At 42.2% G+C, this 18556-nt stretch overlaps 1 protein-coding gene across 4 annotated transcripts in view; it reads right to left on the bottom strand.

Annotated features, from left to right (window-relative positions):
- Window positions 1-18556, bottom strand: part of TTYH3 (tweety family member 3) — a 113592-nt gene that overhangs the window by 58697 nt on the left and 36339 nt on the right. For all 4 annotated transcript variants that reach the window (XM_018555463.1, XM_018555462.1, XM_018555465.1 and 1 more), the window contains exon 2: window positions 4901-5070. In XM_018555463.1, the coding sequence (XP_018410965.1) occupies window positions 4901-5070 (170 nt within the window). The remainder of the gene's footprint in view (window positions 1-4900; window positions 5071-18556) is intronic.

The raw sequence follows: 18556 nt of genomic DNA on the forward strand, positions 1-18556 counted from the left end.
AAACCTGATTAGTTACTACTGGTCATTCCACCTCTGCATCATCTCTTAAGAAGCCTGAGAATCCTCCATGTCAAAAGGGAAAACTGCATCAGTGAGTTACCAGGAATTCACAGGAATTCTGCAGCACTGACGTTCCATTCTAAAGGTGGCCATACACTCTACAACCATCGCAAGACTTTAGTCTTGCGATGGTTGTAAAGGGATTTAAAAAAACGTACGATCTGCCTATCTTGGACAGGCAGATCGCACTCTCGATCATCGCAAGCCCGCCCCCCTGAGGGGCGGGCTTCCGATGACCGCAATGCTGAACGGGCAGTGTGCGCGTGCGCACACCAGCCCGTTCAGCATTTATCTTCCGAGCACCGTTCTAACCAGCCGAGAATTGTACGATTCCCGGCTGGTTTTCGAACATGCTGGTTCGACAGAAGACATGCGGCCGTACAGTAGAAACGGTCGCACGTCTCCGTTCACACTGCTCGATTATCGTACGAAAAACCGATCGCATATGATTATCGTACGATAATCGTGCAGTGTATGGGCACCTTAAGAGGGATCTCAAGAGAAGTGTTAATTAATTGGTTGTCTAATTAGTGGCTTACAATTCAGTGTCTGAGGAAATGTTCTATTTCGAGTTGAGGGAACAACCTCTTCTGGGCTGAACTCGGCAGCTGCATAATAATTTATTTAATTTAAAAAAAAAGTACAAAGAGCACTGGTGATGCCCAGACAGTGGAAGCTGATCTCTGGTTCCATCATTTCCCTTCACTCGGACCTTGTTGAAGACCCAGAACCTTTACTGGCTGCAGGAGGTGATCAGTGAAAAAGAACTCGTCAACTATGCCTGCTGAGGCCACAAAAGAGCTTCAGAATGGCACAGTAGGGTGACATGAACCTTTTTGAATTAATGGAATACAAGGTTGCCTTCGGAAGGGACACAACCATGGGGAAGGAGAAGCAGTGAAAGGGTTCAAACAAAGGTTGCTAGCTTATGTGCCTGGTCTGGCTTTCAGATACATTTAGCATCCATTTAAACTACTGCATTACCGTAACATGCAACAAAACACAACTATCTGTGTGCCGTGTTCGAAGTAGTACTGCATGAAAGCAGCACAAAGACTGGACTGCCTTAACTCAAGTACATTAACACATGAAATACCCCACATTAATCGCACATGAGGTAATGCAACACAGAAGTCTGATTATGCTCCTGTTATGGTGGCCATGCACACAACGATCTGATCCAATTATTCCAGAACCAGACAATGTGATCAAACCAATTAATCTTCAAAAAGACATTAACTGTGTTATCAATCAATTTAGATCTATCCTGACTGATTCCATCAAAATTATTATAATCGCTCCTGCTGAAAAATCAGAAGGCAAAAAAGTGGGAAAAGCGATTTGGTCATTATATGTATGGCACCTTGAGTGATGTTTTCATGAGCGTCTGTTAATTTAGAAGCTTGTCCCATAGGATCGACACTGGTCGATCGGGGCTTAACCATTCTTTCCAATCTTGTTTTGGATCAATTTCCATTATGTTCACATCTTATGATTTCATTTCCACATTGGTGGTTAATTGATTGTCCAATCATAACTCATCTTGTAGTCGGCTTTTATTCTCATCCTGGCATTTATTCTAAAGCACCTGGTTACCCAAATAGCTAAATCCTCGTAGATGCCAATAATTTAATGGCCCTCAAAACTGTAGACCAAGCGTTCCCTGGTTCCGAGAACCATCCCGTGTCTCCCAGAAATGAAGGGTCTACAACACACACACAATCATTCAGCGAGAGGCCACGTCTGCCCATGATGGATGATCTGAAATGCACATTAAACTAAACCTGTCATTAGAGAAATACAGTTCCTACTACTTCCTTGGCTAGCATTCTCATTATGTGGCTCTTCTACTTCTTTCCTGTGAGGCACTGAACAGGAACAAGCATACAACCAGAAAAATCCGACCTTAAGCTGCATGTTTGTTCTGGGCCAGTGACTTCCTAAGCAATGAAGCCATAGGATAAGAATGACAGCTAGAGAACAAGAAACGAGAACGAGGCTCCCACAATTCTGTCAAAACAAGTTAAGAAAAAAATCTATTTTTGTTTTGGACTGAGTGGACCTCACTTGGGTTTTTATTGTTTTTTGTGGGGCAGTGGGAAGCAAAAGGAACTTTCCCCAGCGGGGACAAAGACGTTAACAAAAAAAATAATAATCTAACAGAGGATCAAACCCATACCCAGTCTGGGGTCACAAATCTGTGCAGGACACAGTGACATCACAAGTCTAAACTAAAGAGAAATGTTTATTTAGAATGTGCCTTTAAAAGTGGAAATTGAAGTATATATCTGAATAGGGCTGCAACAACTAATCGACTAAATCGATTGAAAAAGTTGTCAACGTTTTCAATCGATTAATCGGCTTCCGATTAGTTGGCCCTGTTCACGGCTCCACACACGCTGCGCGCCGCACCTCCTACCCGATCTCAGAAGAAATTGTAATATACAGCACAATGCCCAATGTCCCATCAGCTATAGAGGAATACAAATATATTATACAGCACAATGTCCCATCAGCTATAGAGGAATACAAATCCCAGCAATAATACATTATACACTGTATGTATAATGTATTGCTGGGATTTGTTGTATTCCTATATAGCTGGTGGTATTCTGCATTGCGCTGTATAGAGGACTACAAATCCCAGCAATAATACATTATACAGCGAAATGCGGAATACCAACAGCTATAGGAGGCGTACAAAACCCAGCAATAGTAAATTATACAGCGCAATGCAGAATATCACCAGCTATAATGTACTATTGCTGGGATTTGTTGTACTCCTCTATAGCTGGTGGTATTCTGCATTGTGCGGTATAATGTACTATTGCTGGGTTTTGTAGTCCTCTATAGCCGGTGCCATTCTGCATTCATTGCTGTATAATTTTACACTTTCCTTTTCACTATATTGCACACCACACTATTTTTTTCCACCGCTCCAAGCTTGCTCCTGTGATGGACTACAATCTCAATACAAACTAGTAGTCCCATAACTGGAGGCATTTTTTTTAATGTATTTTATTTTTTATCCGATTAATCTGCAGCTCAGATGCATTGGCATTTACTATACATGTGCATTGGGCTGGCATTCTAAATGAACGTCACTGCAATGGATTGAACACAGTACCATACATTAACATGCATTGCAGTAAACTGCATGGTATGTACACCTAGCCAAACTAAGACAACCTTCTGAAACATTCAAATGCATCATTGCTGAAGGTAAAGAGGTTCTTCTATGGAGTGCAATTGAAGTTCATTTTATATTAGGCAGTTCATCATAACAGCAATATACTTCCATTAGTGACTAAACAATGTAATACAAGACGCTAGTGGAGCTGACTGCCATATTTTGTCTTCCTGCTACCAGGAACTCTATTATGCCCGGGAGTCCAGTTATAAGTCATAATCATGTGGTGAGTGCAGCCGCAAAAGCACTGCAGGGGCCATTCTGTAATTATTTCAACATGTTCTTTACCTTCTTCAAGTCCAGGAATATTTTACCCAATATGCAAAGCTACTTGACCGATTTAAAGCAGCACTCCAGTCAAATATCACCAATTTTTTTTTTTTTTTTAAGTAGAACTCCAGGAAAACAACTAAATGCACAGTTGATGTGTGTATATGGGAGCTGTTTGACCTGCCAAAGTATTTATAGTTGCTGCCCTGTCAGTCGTGAGAATGTACACAACCCTGGCAGACTGCAGAGCAATGCTGGTGAGCACACATTTCTCTAAAGCAATTAAGTCACCTCCCTGCCCCCTGCCTGTGACTGGACAGTAAAGGAGCAGCAGTAAACTAACAAGTTCATCAATCTGCTTTCCCCTTCTGTCTGAATGTTCCTTGTCAGTATGTTTGCATGAAGATAATTGGCTTCTATGAAGGAATACCCAAGAGAACTACGATGTTCAAAGAAAAAAATCAGACTGGAATTTGCCAAAATGCATATTGACAATCTACATTGCCTCTGGGAGAATGTTCTTTTGACATACGAGACAAAACTGGAACTTTTTGGAAAAAATCCCATTAGATCTATGTTCACCCAAAAAAAAAATTAAGCTTTCAGAAGGGGGAACACTGTACCGACTTTGAAACATGGAGAAGGCTCCGTCATATTTTAGGGCTGCTTTGCTGAATCTGGCATGGGATCATAAATCTGTGCAGGACACAATGACATCACAAGCCTATCAAGGAATACTGGAGCAAAAAACTTTCTGCCCAGTGTTAGAAAGCTCTGTCTCAGTCGCCCGCCATGCGTCCTCAAAACAGCAGCAAAAAGCACCCAAGAATGGCAAAGAACAAAACACTGGACTTTTCTGAAGTGACCGTCTATAAGCCCTGATCTTAATTCTGTTGAACATCTATGGAGCGAGCTGAAAGAAGCACTCTGGAGAATGCACCCTTCAACCCTAAGACAACTGGAGCAGTTTGCTCAAGAAGAGTGGTCCAAACTAACTGTTGGCAGGTGAAAAAGTCTTAAGAGCCACAGAAATAATTTGTTAGCAGTGATTGCAATATAGCATATTAGGTTAAGGGTCCCATCATTTCTGTCTATGCCATTTTCATTTGTTTTATCATTTAACATTTTTTGTTGAAAAAAAAAAAAAAAAAAAAAAAAGGAAAAAGCAAAGCCTGATTTTCATTAAATATGGAATAAGCAATGGTGATGCCGATTTCTTGTTAGTTTCAAGTTACTTCAAAAAACAATTGGTTTTTTTTCATGGAGTACCATAATAATAGCATTTTTGGGTCTTACCAGCAGACCAGAGTGGCAATGATCACACACCACGCAGTACAGCAACAGGAGTACCATAATAATAATAGTATTTTTGGGTCTTACCTGCAGACCAGAGTGGCAATGATCACACACCACGCAGTACAGCAACAGTCTGCATTAGTGTTCTCTTCTGTTTTCCGATGACGGCAGCAGAACCAGAAGGAATAGAAGAGCAGGAAGAGGAGATCTACAGCCAGGCAAGCGAGTGCAACACAGCTCAGGAGCATCAGAGACTGCAAAAGAAAAACAAAACCATATTATTATTATTATTATACAGGATTTTTTTTAAATACTCACTTCAGACTCTTAACATCCTAAATACTTACATAATATATATCTCGATATATCTCGATATAGATATCTCCCAGTATGCATAGCTTCTCTTGATGAGAGCTGACCTGTGCACCTCTTGCAAGCTCTCTCCATCATGACCACCTTCATGAGGAACAGAACATTCTGCTCCTGGAGTTCTTTTACGGGTTGAATAAAGTGACAGTTTACTTGGAGAACTTAAAAGAGACCCTTTCAACAACTGAAAAAAATTGCAAGTAAAACCACAGTAAAATCGAGTATTTTAACTGTTTACTGTAAACAATTCTCTCTCGACTTGCAATGTGCCTGAACTTGCTCGAAAACTTGTTTAAAGCGTCTTTAAAATCAATGTTAAAAAATTCACACGGATCATCAAATGCAACAGTGTAACCAACCATCTATAGCATTTGTTGGTGCCAAATACAGTGGTCACATGACATGTGGAACTTGCTCCCCACACTGTGAGGGGATGGTAAAACGAGCATGAAGTCTCTGACAAAGCCTGCATACGTCATGCTTGGAGTGAAGTGTGTTGTCCTGTGGCCTCACAGAGCAGTCATGCGTTAAGGAAACACATTATTACATGATGCGGAGAGTACGGGAGTGGGAGCATATGCCATTCAACATGCTGGAGCCCGATAGAAAATAGTCACATCCGGCTGCTTCCAGGAAGTGCATGGCTTCTTCTCAGTAAACTTGTAGAGCATGCACGCTAAGGGTGGCAACGCATCAGCCAGAGGATGGGCTTCTATAATCATTGCCACTAACAATAAGGAATTCAAGTCAATGCAGAAGGCAGGATCAACCAAGTATTTACTTATCTTGACAGGTTGAATGATGGAATGCTTCTGCAACAAGGCACTGAACATACTTTTAAAAACAAAAGCAAACACATTAATATGGGAACCAGCCATTAATTCGGGAGCCAGTCCAGGAAATTCCAAAATTACAGGAGGTGATGACATCATGGGTCCTTATACCGCCAGAGCCGAGAGGAGCCTGAGGGGACCGGTTTAGCAGTCAGGCACGACCGAAGATCAGATAAGTATTTTATTTTTTTCCCCCCTAGACAAAACGCACGGTTAACCCTTGCAGTGCAGAAATAGCCCCACTGCAAGGGTTCGTTTTTGAAAATTCTGGAACCCTGCTTTAAGGTCACATGACAGTTCGCACAAGAGTTAATTGAAAAAAAGCTTCAGAAACAAAAGGACTATTTTCTGGAGTGGGTCATGTACTGATAATTTCAAACAGGTTATAGTGACTGGCAGCACACTGAAACCATTCATGTACAAAACAATGCACAGTAACGTTAAAGAAGAAAATAAAACAACACACAAGTGATTAGGGCCAAGAAGGCACCTAAAAATAAAGAACCACGATACACAGGAAACTAACAGGATCTCTACAGCAAAAAATTGGCAAGTGGCCCTTACAGAACGAGAAGTCAAATAGCAATTTCCATGTCAGAAATCAATAGCAGCCTCCATGAGCCTCCTAGGAAAGGTTTCCTTCAAGAAAACACACATTTTTACCCAGCTTTCTGCACAGCTGGGAAAGTGTTAAGATCTGTCGAGTGGGGTATTGAGAAGAGTGGGTGGAATTTATTATCCAACTACACTCCGCTTCTTACTAAAAGCAAGCACGATAGCACCTTGAACGCTTTCTGTAGGCAGAGCTGGGAACGCCTACGTACTGCCACACTGTAACATGAAGAGATTAGCACATGCCAAAAACACTGACTCACAGGCAGTTACTGGGCCCCTCATGGCCATTCCCACCACTGTGTTATTACACAGCTATTATAAATACTCACTAGAACCAGCGTTCAAGGACAGTCGCAGGAATCCGCTAACAAAGTGTTACAAAACCACATGAAAGGCCACTATGTTTACAAGGAGAATGTAGAACACCGACAGCCTACAGCTCTGAAAATAAATACTTGAACATACATGCCCCATATGTCCTACACAAACAAATTTAGTAGGCCTGCGTGATGAGCAGGGTCTATGCTGTGGTCCAAGGACATCTTTGGTCAAGTTTTTGCCAGATAGCCACCAGCATTATGTGGCGTCTATTCAAGAGACAACCTTACCTGTTGAATACTTGCAATTCCACCCCGACATTCATTTTCTCTAACCAGCTAACCTAAATACATATATTAGCTGGTGTTATTTTTAAATGGCCCTGAATCTAAAATGAATTTCTGCAAGTGAGTTAAACGGATTTTATGGAGGTTTCCTGGATGAAAATGCAGATTAATGCTTGATTTAGAATCTCTAAGTCACTTTAAATTTTACATCCTTGAAGTAAGCCGGTTTTTACAAGGTTCAGGCTGTTGAGGCGCCTGGTTAAAACAGGAATGCCAAGTGGAAGTTCAGACTTTTCAGACTTACTAGTCGCATGCTTGTTTTAGATCACTGGTTTACTAGGTAGTTACGTCAGATTATGGGGACACTCCTATAGCGAGAACCCTTCAATTACTGGGCAGCAATGGCACCTTTGCAGATTCCTATCCTCTCAGATTGACCCTAAACAAAGCTGGAGGCCACTTCACCACACCCCACCATTACCCCCCAACTGCCACCAAATCAGTTATACTTCAAGTAGAGACGTACAAGTGCAGCTTAATTTTGGTAATCCATTGGAAAGCAATTCAATTTCAAAAGGTTGTTTGAAAGAAAAGTTGAGCAGTGGCAAGTATTGCTTACAAAATTATTCTAAGCAACAAAACTTTTTTGGGTCAGCAGAAGCCCCGGGGTAGACCTAATTTACAAGAGCGGCAGGGGACCATAAAACCAGACAGTTGATCTGCACCCCCCAACCCCTGGTCGCCTGCTACCACCATGGATGCCTTTTCAGAAGGCATCCATGGTGGTAGCTGCCCATGTGGACGAGGATTTCGAACAAGAGCCTGGTTTTATAAAAGGTTACCTAAAGTTGTTGCTCTTAAAGTGACACTGAACTCCGGGTACTTGAATGCATTTTTAAGATTTAAATCCTAACTATTAACAAAAATGCATCTTATTTGTGCATCATTTATCTGTAGATCCTCAAATCATCTCTAAATCCGTTCCGACAAAGTCCTTCCTTCTGGAGTGGTGGCTACTTTTGTTCCCTATGCTCACTGTGCATGTTGTAAAGTAGCCACCACTCCAAGCTCACTCCTGTGATGAACTACAATGTTACATTTAGTTAGCCAATTTGTAATAAGATTGTAGTCCATCACAGGTGCAAACTTTTGTTCCCCATGGCCTCGTCTGTGTTGTAAAGAAGCCACCATTACAAGCTCACTCCCATGATGGACTACAATCTCAATACAGTGTAAATTAAATGGGAGACTGTAGTCCATAAATTAAATGGGAGACTGAGGATCTACAGCTGAGTGATACACAAATAAGATACATTTTTGTTAAAAGGTAAAAGGTACTTGAATGCATTTTTAAGATTTAACTCCTGAGTTTAGTGTCACTTTAACCAACAGCTAATTATTGCATTTGCTTTTCCCATCTGACCCAAGAATAAAATTAAAAAAGGTAGAACGGAAATGTTGCACAAGACAATGGCATCACTTAGCCAATCAGCCGGCCTCATCTAAGTGCTTCCAATATGGACAATTTTCCTTCCAGGTGCTTAGATAAATGAGCGCTCATCGCTGTAATGATTCAGCGTATATAGACTGGCTCTGAAGAGTTGCATTCTTTACTGGTGATAGATCTAGCCTGATTCACATTAACATAATTGAAGTACAGCTGATGTAAAACATATCCTGAACGCTAAAAAAACTTACCTAAAAAGAGTTTGAGATCAAAACACAAGGCCTTTTCCCAGGCGAGCACATCTGGATTACAAGTGAACAGTAAAGTGAATGATTGGCTAAATATTTACGCTCCACGAGTCTTCATATTAACCTGCACCGGTTATAAAAACCGTAATGAATTATTTTACAATTATTTATACTAAGCTCATAATATGCGAGTAATGAAAGGCAGAAGTCTGTTTGCCGAATGCAGCCTCGGAAAAACCCATGTACAGGATATAAATATATATTCCCAGGGCCTTACAGTGCGCCTAAACCCCTCCACAAATGATATATATTGCATGCCTTCTTTACATTTATTTTTATCCCGCCAGTAATGTATTTCCTGTCCTAGGATGACAACGCTCAATCACAGTGCTGTATTTATGAAAGAGCAGCGTAGTCACTCTAGGCAGGAAGTGCGTTAGGACTACCTAAACTTGAATAAAGAAGTCACCAGCATGAAAGTTTCCAAATCAGTGCTATTTTATATCTATTTTATTGATAGATGTCACTCAAAATGACAAGCGCCTTAGGGGCCACGCAGGGTCCCCTTCATTAGGCTCAGAGATCTGCATGGCGCCGAAAGAGCTTGTCATTTGAGTGACATCAATAACATTGGTTTGCACCGATTTGGAAACTTTCGTGCTGGTGACATCTTTATTCAAGTTTCATTGTGGGCCGCGCCATTTGCGCCTGTTATTCTTTGGGATATGCAGTAAAGAGGGTTGCAAGATATATGGACATTAGGACTACAGAACTCCCCGTCTCATCTCCACAACATAAGCAGCAAGTGTTCTGTAGTTTACAAAGAAAACTGGGCAGAGCTGATATTGTTTAAAATAACAATGCAGAGCAGACATGACAACACTGGACTTCCGGCAGGACCAACTGGTTTGTTTTTCATACTTCTGGAACATAACATTGAAAGTGGAAAATCCCATTGAAAGTATTTTGCTGTAACAGGCTAAAAGGAAGCAAATAAGAAAAGTTCACTGTATTCACATACATTTTAAAAGAAACTGGTTTGAGACAGTTTTTGTTTAATTTGATCAGCAGGATTCCAGAGCAGTTTATTAACGCAAAGTATTTTTTCCCCTTTAAAAAGTAAGCAAATTACTTATAACAGCGCCTCCATAGAGCGCAGTTCAAAGGTTGGCGGTTGCCAGGCTGTCACAATGATATGTGTTCAAAGAGCTGCTGACCCTTCCAGCCAGGAGGTTAGCAGCTCCAGGCCATTGCAACTAATGCTTGAATAGCTTCTAGTGTTCGAGAAGTTGGCACTTCTCAGCCTTTTCAGAGCTGTGCGGATCTCTCTCATTAAGCTTGGACATGAACAACGAGCCATGAGTACCAAGTGCCTTACATCATCCAGGCAGTGCATTTAAGACAGATTTCAGCAATGTGTTCCAAGTCGAGGTCTCAGGAAAGACCAAGTTGGCCGTTGTCTTAGCATAGCATGGTGCCTTTCACTGGTGTTCCTAATAAAGACCATGTGATGCAGTGACCTTGGACAACGGCCAACTTGTTTTGTGGTGAACAAAAAGGGAGAAAAAAGTATAACTTTAAAGTAGGTCCCTGAAGGAGCTTAACATTTATTATAGAAGAACTATGAGAATTTAAAAAGTATCCCCAGCACTGCAAGGGTTAAGGGTTTGTTTTGTCTAGGGGCTCAAACAACGCAGACCTATCCACCTGATCCTTGGTCGCCCCAGAACTAGACCAGTCTCAGCAGCCCCTGGACTTCGGCAGTCTAAGGACCACTGTCAGCTGGTTCATTGACCAGAGGGGGAGCAGAGGGGGTAAGAGGCGAGTGCTGACCACCACGGGGACTGAGAATCAGGTAAGTATATCTCGTTTACGTGAGCCCCCTAGACAAACCAAGCCCAACTGCAAGGGTAAGCGGTTTAAATTCCCAGAATTCTTCTATAAAGCAACTTCAGCAAAAAATAATATTCATGGAACTCTGTCATGGGAAGTACAAAGGTCGTCAATGCTGATCTCATGCGAAAAAAAGAAAAAGGCTAGTTGTTCTTAGAGTCGTCATTCTCTATGAACCAAACAAAGGCCGACCCCATCCACTAACTGGAAGCTTACTGACAAATTAGAGTTTGTACACAGAGGGGCAGCTAAGCAGGAAGGCTGTAAATACAGCACACAGGAGCTCTCGGAGGACAGCTGAAATGACCTGGTTAATGTTGTAAATGTTGAACAGGTCTACCGGTCGTGCCCAAGACGACACTAAAACACACCAAACAGACTCCAATGCTCAATTTTCAACACTTTATATACACTGCCTGGCCAAAAACAAAGCCACCCCCTGGATTTCCGGCAGTGTTATGATCTGGGGATGCTTCATTTGGTCAGGTCTAGGTTCAGCAACGTTATGTCGCCAATAAATGAGGTCAGCTGCCTACCTGAATACATTGAATGACCAGGTTTTTCCATCAATGGATTTTCTCTTCCCTGATGGCACATTGGGCATATTCCAAGATGACAATGCCAGGATTTATTGGGCTCAAATATGTGAAAGTGGTACAGGGAGCACGAGATTGATTGGCCACCATATAGTCCAGACCATAACCCCATTGAGAATCTTTGCGATGTGCTGGAGAAGACTTTACACAGTGGTCCGACTCTCCCATCATCACTACAAGATCTTGGTGAAAAATGTATGCAACTCTGTATGAAAATAAATGCGGACATTGCATAAGCTCACTGAAACAATGCCACAGTGAATGCATGCCATAATTGAAGCTAAAGGCGGTCCAAAAAAATATTGGAGTGTGACTTTTCTTTTGGCCAGGCAGTGTAGATCGCTAACAATGACCAAGGATTATGGCAGTGGGGGGCTGAATAGTTGGCTGCTGTGGAAGGGGGGCATAGAGCTATGCTGGCCATATACAAGCCAATTTTTCAACTGACCATTTAAATAAAAGGAAGATAAAAACCATGGTTCGATACAGAAGCATCAGTAAATCTACCTGCCTCAAATTATTTGCTTTCAAAAATCACAAAAATTTAACAGAAGCTGCCAACTTCCATTGTGAAATCAATTGCTTTTATTACAGATTGTATGCTGTTGAATAAACCATTCTAACATCACTTTTTCCCTAAAATCAATGGACACGTTGCTTTTTAAAATGATTGGAATTTCCCACCTGATCATTTCCAAATCTGACCATTTTCATCTGCAACTGCATGTTTAACATGGAGCTTACAATCTAAAGGTCCCTATCTCACATGCATACGTACGAGGGACAATTTAGACGGGAGCCAATTTACCTTCCAGCATGTCTTTAGAGTATATATGGTCGGTGTTAAAATTTCCCATCTGTTTACTACAAATCTGTTTATGAAACACTGATCATTAAACTGGCAAACACAAAAAAAAATAAAAAAAATACAATATTAAAAAAAAAAAAATTTTCATTAGATTTTTAGTCACATAAAATAGCTGCAGCAACAGAAAAACACAAAAATCTTCCAGGCCACAACAGAAAACAATTCAAAGTCTACATCAGAACGAAATACACACAAATGAGAAATACTTTTTCCATTGCCTTTTGGAAAGACAGTCTGCCAAGCGCAAACAATAGCAGCAATTACAAGCCGAATGTCAGAAGTACTTTTGAGTGCCAGCACTGGCAAAGAGCAAGTCAGCTCCAGTAAATTAGACACTATTGAAAATCCTGCCGATACAGCGTAAAATGCACTTAAAGAAGGAAGCTATTTCAGTACATGTCTCCATCGTTTCGATTCAGCTTTTTTGCTGGGGGAGGAAATGAAAGATGCATTTTTCCCATTGTTTGGTTTATGAAGCCGTAGACCCGTTTCCCAATCATTTTCACTCGATCTGCAATTTAGATTCTATTTGTATAGATTCATTACACTGCCCAAAGCATTACTACAGGAACATTTCAGGCAAACAAACTTAAAAGGCAAATAAATATTAGGGAGCTCAATACTTGCCCAGGGATGGCGTTTTATACCCTAGCACTGCGCAAAGTAATTACTAGTCCTAAAATGTACCTGCAGCCAGGCTTTGGACAATTAAGTATTTGAATATTCTTATTTTTAACACAAGACCCCTTTGACCTCTGTAGCTTCAGGCATCATAGAGCAATTCATCCTCAAATTTCAAAGCAGACGCTCAGAAGTTCTTCATGTCATTAGCTCAGCAACACAACTCATCCTTCTACACACCCTACCGGGGTTTTAATTGGATATTAGAAGGCAGTGGCGGAACTACCAGGGTCGCAGAGGTCGCGGCCACGACCGGGCCCTGGAGTTCGGCCACTTGGAGGGGGCCCAGGACAGGAGGAAGGGGCCACTGGTGACCGCTGATTACCAGTCCCGGGACCTCTTCCTCCCGTCCTGGGCCCTACATGCTTCACGCTGCTCCCCTCATCTTGTTCCGGGCGCAGCGTGAAGCATCATCCAGCCGGGCAGCAGCCAATGAGAGGGAGCGGTGTAATCCCCGCCCCCTCATCACACAGAACTGCCGCCGAGTGCCGCGTACACGAAGGGGGAGACCGAGACAGGGAGCTGGAAGTATCAACGAAGGTGACATGGGGTCGCTGGGGACATGAAGGGGGAGATGAGAGGACAGTGTTTGTTTTTATTTCCTTGTCTAATTTTGTTTATAAAAAAAAAAAATCTAATTTGTGTCTTCTTGGGGGAGGGGGGGCCCCTTCATGGGATTCTTGCATAGGGCCCTGAGGTCACTAGTTACGCCACTGTTAGAAGGCTAAAAGGCTGCTGGGTCATTGACTTTGGGAACTGAAGACAGAATATTCTTCTGCTTTGAACTTTGAGAATGAATTGCTACACAGTGACTGTAGCTACACAGGTCAGTGAGGGCCTGTTTTAAAGCCTATTTCCAGGAAAACATAAAACCCATCCTTGCAGTGGGGTTACCCCCGTACTGCAAGTGTTCATTTCTATTTTTTTGGTCTACAGTCTCGTCTTGATTTGTATTGCAACTGTAATGGCTTCCTTATATTGGAGAAGCGCTGGGCAAACTGTTGCCGCAATATAACTCCTGAATATATTATAAAAATAATAGGACCAGTGTAGAGCAGTTTTACTTACCTGATCTCCACTCTCGCTGGCTTCAAGACCAGCACCCCAAGCCTCTTCCCTGCATTAGACATGAAGATGCCAAGGGACAGTGCACAACCCAGAAGGAGAAAGGTGAGTGACAAACATCGGAGAACAGGGATCAGGTAAGTAAAACTGCTTTACACAATCCCCTAAGCATAAGCAAGCAATTAACCCTTGCAGTGTGGAGGTAACCCATAGCAAACTGAATGTCTATATCATGGCCACTAGTTGACTTTTCAGTAATTAAAAAAAAGTCCTCATTTACACTGGGGAAACACGTCCATTCGGCTTACACGCACGTAAACAGCCAATCCGGGAGTGACAGGTGTTCTGGGAGAACAGTAGAAAGGCATCATGGCACACTCACAAACTAGCATGTAAAACAACTTGTCTCACCACTAAGGACAATGACAGAGTTGTTCTGGGAGGACGCAGCTGCACGTAGTCATCTGTGCGGGTACGGGTCTCTGCACTTGGACGCAGACAGGAATGATCCTGTCTTAAGTCCAAGTGTGGACACTCGTACCCACACGGATGTGCAATTCGGGTGTCCATATGACATCGTACAGCAGCGTCCTCCCATAGGGAAGAACAGGCTGCCGCGCGCAATCAAACACCTCCCGGGAAAGGCTGTTTATGGTGGCGCACGACGCACAGGTGTATACGCACAGTGTGAATGAGGCCTTACAGTTGAAAGTCACACCTTGCTCTTCGCTATTATACTTATTAAATCGTACGGGTTGGGTATATAAGCCAAACAGAAGTTATTTTCAATAACTGGGATGACTCAGACTTGCATTGTGAGAGGAAGCCATAAAGAACAGGAATTGTCTACTACTAGGGCAATCATTATCCCATCTGTACAACTGCTAAGGGAAAAATTAGATGGAGGGGGATGGTTTTAAAAAAAATTATAGAAGTGCCCAAATCATGTTTAATCTAATCAAGTTGTGGTGGCAGATCTTTTTTTTTTTTTTTTACTGCAGGTACTTCCTATATAACCACAAGCTAAATTTTAGTAAGAATTATTTTCCACTGCAGCCTGCCAGGTCCATCCCCTGAGCCCCATTGAACAATGTACTGTTCAATGATGGCCAAAAGATTGCCCATCTGTGCAGTCCAATAGGAAGACAGCATTGAATAGAGAAGAGACAAACTCAAGATTAAGTTTAACATGACACTAAACTCAACAGTTGAATCTTAAAAATGCATTCAACTACCTTAACTATCATCATAAATGTATCTTATTTATGCATCACTTTGCTGTAGATCCTTTAAATCATCTATGAATTGGTGCCGACACTGTCCTTCCTTCTGGAGGGTGCCTACGCTTGATCCCCATGGTCCCTGTATGTGTTGTAAAGTAGCCACCACTCCAACTTTACTCCCGTGATGGACTACAATCTCAAATACATATATTAGTAAACTAAACATGAGATTGTAGTTCATCACGGGAGTGAGCTTGGAGTGGTGGCTACTTTACAACACACACAGGGACCATAGGAAACAAAAGTAGCCACCCTCCAGAAGGGAGGACAGTGTCAGCACCAATTCAGAGATGATTTGAGGACCTACAGCCAAGTGTTGCATAAATAAGATACACTTCTGTTAATAGTTAAAGTACTGGAATGTATTTTGAGATTTAACTTCTGAGCTTACTGTCACTTTAAACTCCATCTTGAATGGACTCAAAATACCAGCACCTTAGCACTCCTCCTGCACTTATAAATACTTTATAGTCTATGTCCAGCCTGGTTTAAGACCATCAGTGCCAGTAAAAGTCTATGTCTGTGCCATCATTGCATCATGACCGATACAAAGTACAGGAAAAAGACTTTGTAATAACTGGCTTCTATTGGTTCACGGGAATAGAGGATTGTACTGTATAACTGTACAATTCAAAAGGATCCTTATAAGTAATGTAACTTCATTGAAACTTAATTGGGTTCTATTTTGTTAAAATGCCAAAATTTAGCATTCCTTTTTACAATTCTCGGATACATTGAATGTATTCTCAGATAAACTCAATGTATCACCCTGTGGGGTATAATTTCAGCAGAAAGCGTGAAATAATAAATAGATGAGGCATCAATAAATGTAATGACCCGAAGGCAGACAGTGCTGCGATGACGTGATTTTGTATAAACGCTCCCAGACAATACAAAATGAGCAGCTTGTGAAGGGAGAAAAATGACTTTCCCACTTAGTGCTGAACAGGAAAAGCAAGGATTAGAAGCCTCAAAAACACAGCCAAGACCAACCACAGACTGGTATCTGTTTTCCAGCCACAAAAACAGCAAGATGACTATCTTTGCATCTAGAATCCAGACAAGTGACATGAGCAAACTGCTAAATATTAGCAACATTCCAGGAACAAAAACATGTTTTATGTTTACAGGGTCCATATGCTTTCAACTGTAGTACACAAGGAAGAATTTAAACATGATAGAATCAATGTGGGGCCTGCTCCTCCTCCCGAGCATAGAGGTTAGCGGTGGGGGACAGGCAGAGACGCAGCAAAGTGACCACCAACGTTCCCTAAGCCTGCATGGTCCTTTCTTTCATTATTGTCCATCGAGACCACCCATCATAATGTTGGCCAATAGAAAGGCGGGGATAACAGATAAAGAACCCAGGCTGTGGTTGTAATTTATTTACAGACGGATGCTCTATAAAGAAGATGGAACAGCATCTGGAGTGCTATCCATACCAGCCGCCAGCATAAATATTATGTTTTTAGAGTTGGATAGCATAAGGTTTAAACCATTGTCAAGTTATTTCTTGCTCCCCGCATCCTCTTTGGAGATTTCCCTTCATTGCCTGTCACAAAGAGACAACAGGAAGTAAGAAGAAATCTCTACAAATTAAAAGGAAATTCCCCTTAAACAGATGTCACCACAATGGGCGTTCTTTTTTAAGTATTTCCCCTCAGCTCTTGCTCTGGTGACACTTGCAAAATTGTGGATTTCTCATCATTGACTGTTTCAGTGATAACAATCACAAGGATAAGCAAAGAAGGTGTATCTTCCCAGGGCAAAAACCCGATAAGGGTTCTAACCCTTCCCCTCTCTATCTAAAACTAAAAACAGAAGTAAAAAACAAAAGGTTTTTGCTATACATACACTTGAAGTGCATCTTAACCCAAGAATAAAAAATGAAATATATTGTAGCTTACCAGTTCTGAAATGTGTTGGCTGCACCAATTCTTTTTTTTATCCCCCCCCTCCACATTAGTTTTACCTGGTGATCATGACAGTAACATATTTTTAATAGGGTGGTAATACTTGCCATACTGCATCTATAGAGTTACCTTGCCCATTCAAACAACATCCAGAACATCTCCAGACCAGACCAGATTGTTTCCGGACCCGAAATGTATCCCTATGCTATTTATGGCCTCTGTTCACTCCAGCGCAGTCCGTTGCAGACCAAAAAAATACTGCATGTCTCATTTTGTCTAGTCTGGAATGCACTGGAACTGTGGGCAGTTTCACACCATTTTCCGGGCAAGATTTGGACCGGAAAATGGTGTGAACCTGCAGGAGTGGGGAACTCACACCCCCCCAGCCCCCTTTTCCCATGACATAGGTGGTGTTCTGTATTTTGTGGAACAGAACCGAACCGACAACACACTTTGGGATTTACAAATATTACCGGATTTTCTGGCAGGATCAGCAGCTATTGTTTCCACTTATTGCACTTATATCATAATAAAATACTTTCAATGGTATACATTTACCAGACCAAAAAGGAACAAACAAGAGAAGTTCACTGTTAGAAGTTACATACCCTACACCAGGGGCGCCCACAATTTTTCATCTGGAGACCTACTTTTCAAATGACAAGTTCAATGAGCTCTACCAACGAAAAAACACCTGCATTCAGGGGCGGGAGGGGGCGTGGCGGTGCATTGAAGTCAATAGCGACGCAGCCATGCCCCGCCCGCAGTGCGATCGCCCGACCCCGGAACACAGGCACAATAGTGTCTGCATTCCAGTCCAGTGCGATCTGCAAAAATGCTGCAAAGCCGAACACTCTGGAACGCAGACTTTGTGGTGTCAACCGGCCCTCTCTCTTGGCTGTCTCCCCTGTTTCTATCTGCTGTCTCCGCTCTCACTTTCTCTGCTGTCTCTCTACTTTCTCTCTGCTGTCCCTCTTCTCTCATTTTCTCTGCTGTTTCTCCTGTCTGTCTTTTCAGGCATCCTGTCCTCCCGCAGTACTTGTGTGGCGAACACTTGTGTGGCTGATGTTGCACACAGGGAGAGGTGTCCCGCCCCTTGCCATCTGCGGTGTCTGACACATTCAGCCGCACGAGCACCGCGGAAGGACAGGACACCGGTCAGTGGGCCGATCGCAATCTACCAGTGTTCGCTTTGCGATCAACTGGTAGATGCTGATCTACCTAATGGGCACCCCTGCCCTACACCATCCCTAAATGAGAGTAAATGAGACTTCTGGCCGATACAATAAACAGGCAAAATCACAAAACTAAAAAACATCTGCAA

The sequence above is a fragment of the Nanorana parkeri genome, unplaced genomic scaffold (genome assembly GCF_000935625.1).
Source record: "Nanorana parkeri isolate BGI_ZX_2015 unplaced genomic scaffold, ASM93562v1 scaffold197, whole genome shotgun sequence".
Taxonomy (NCBI): Eukaryota; Metazoa; Chordata; class Amphibia; order Anura; family Dicroglossidae; genus Nanorana; species Nanorana parkeri.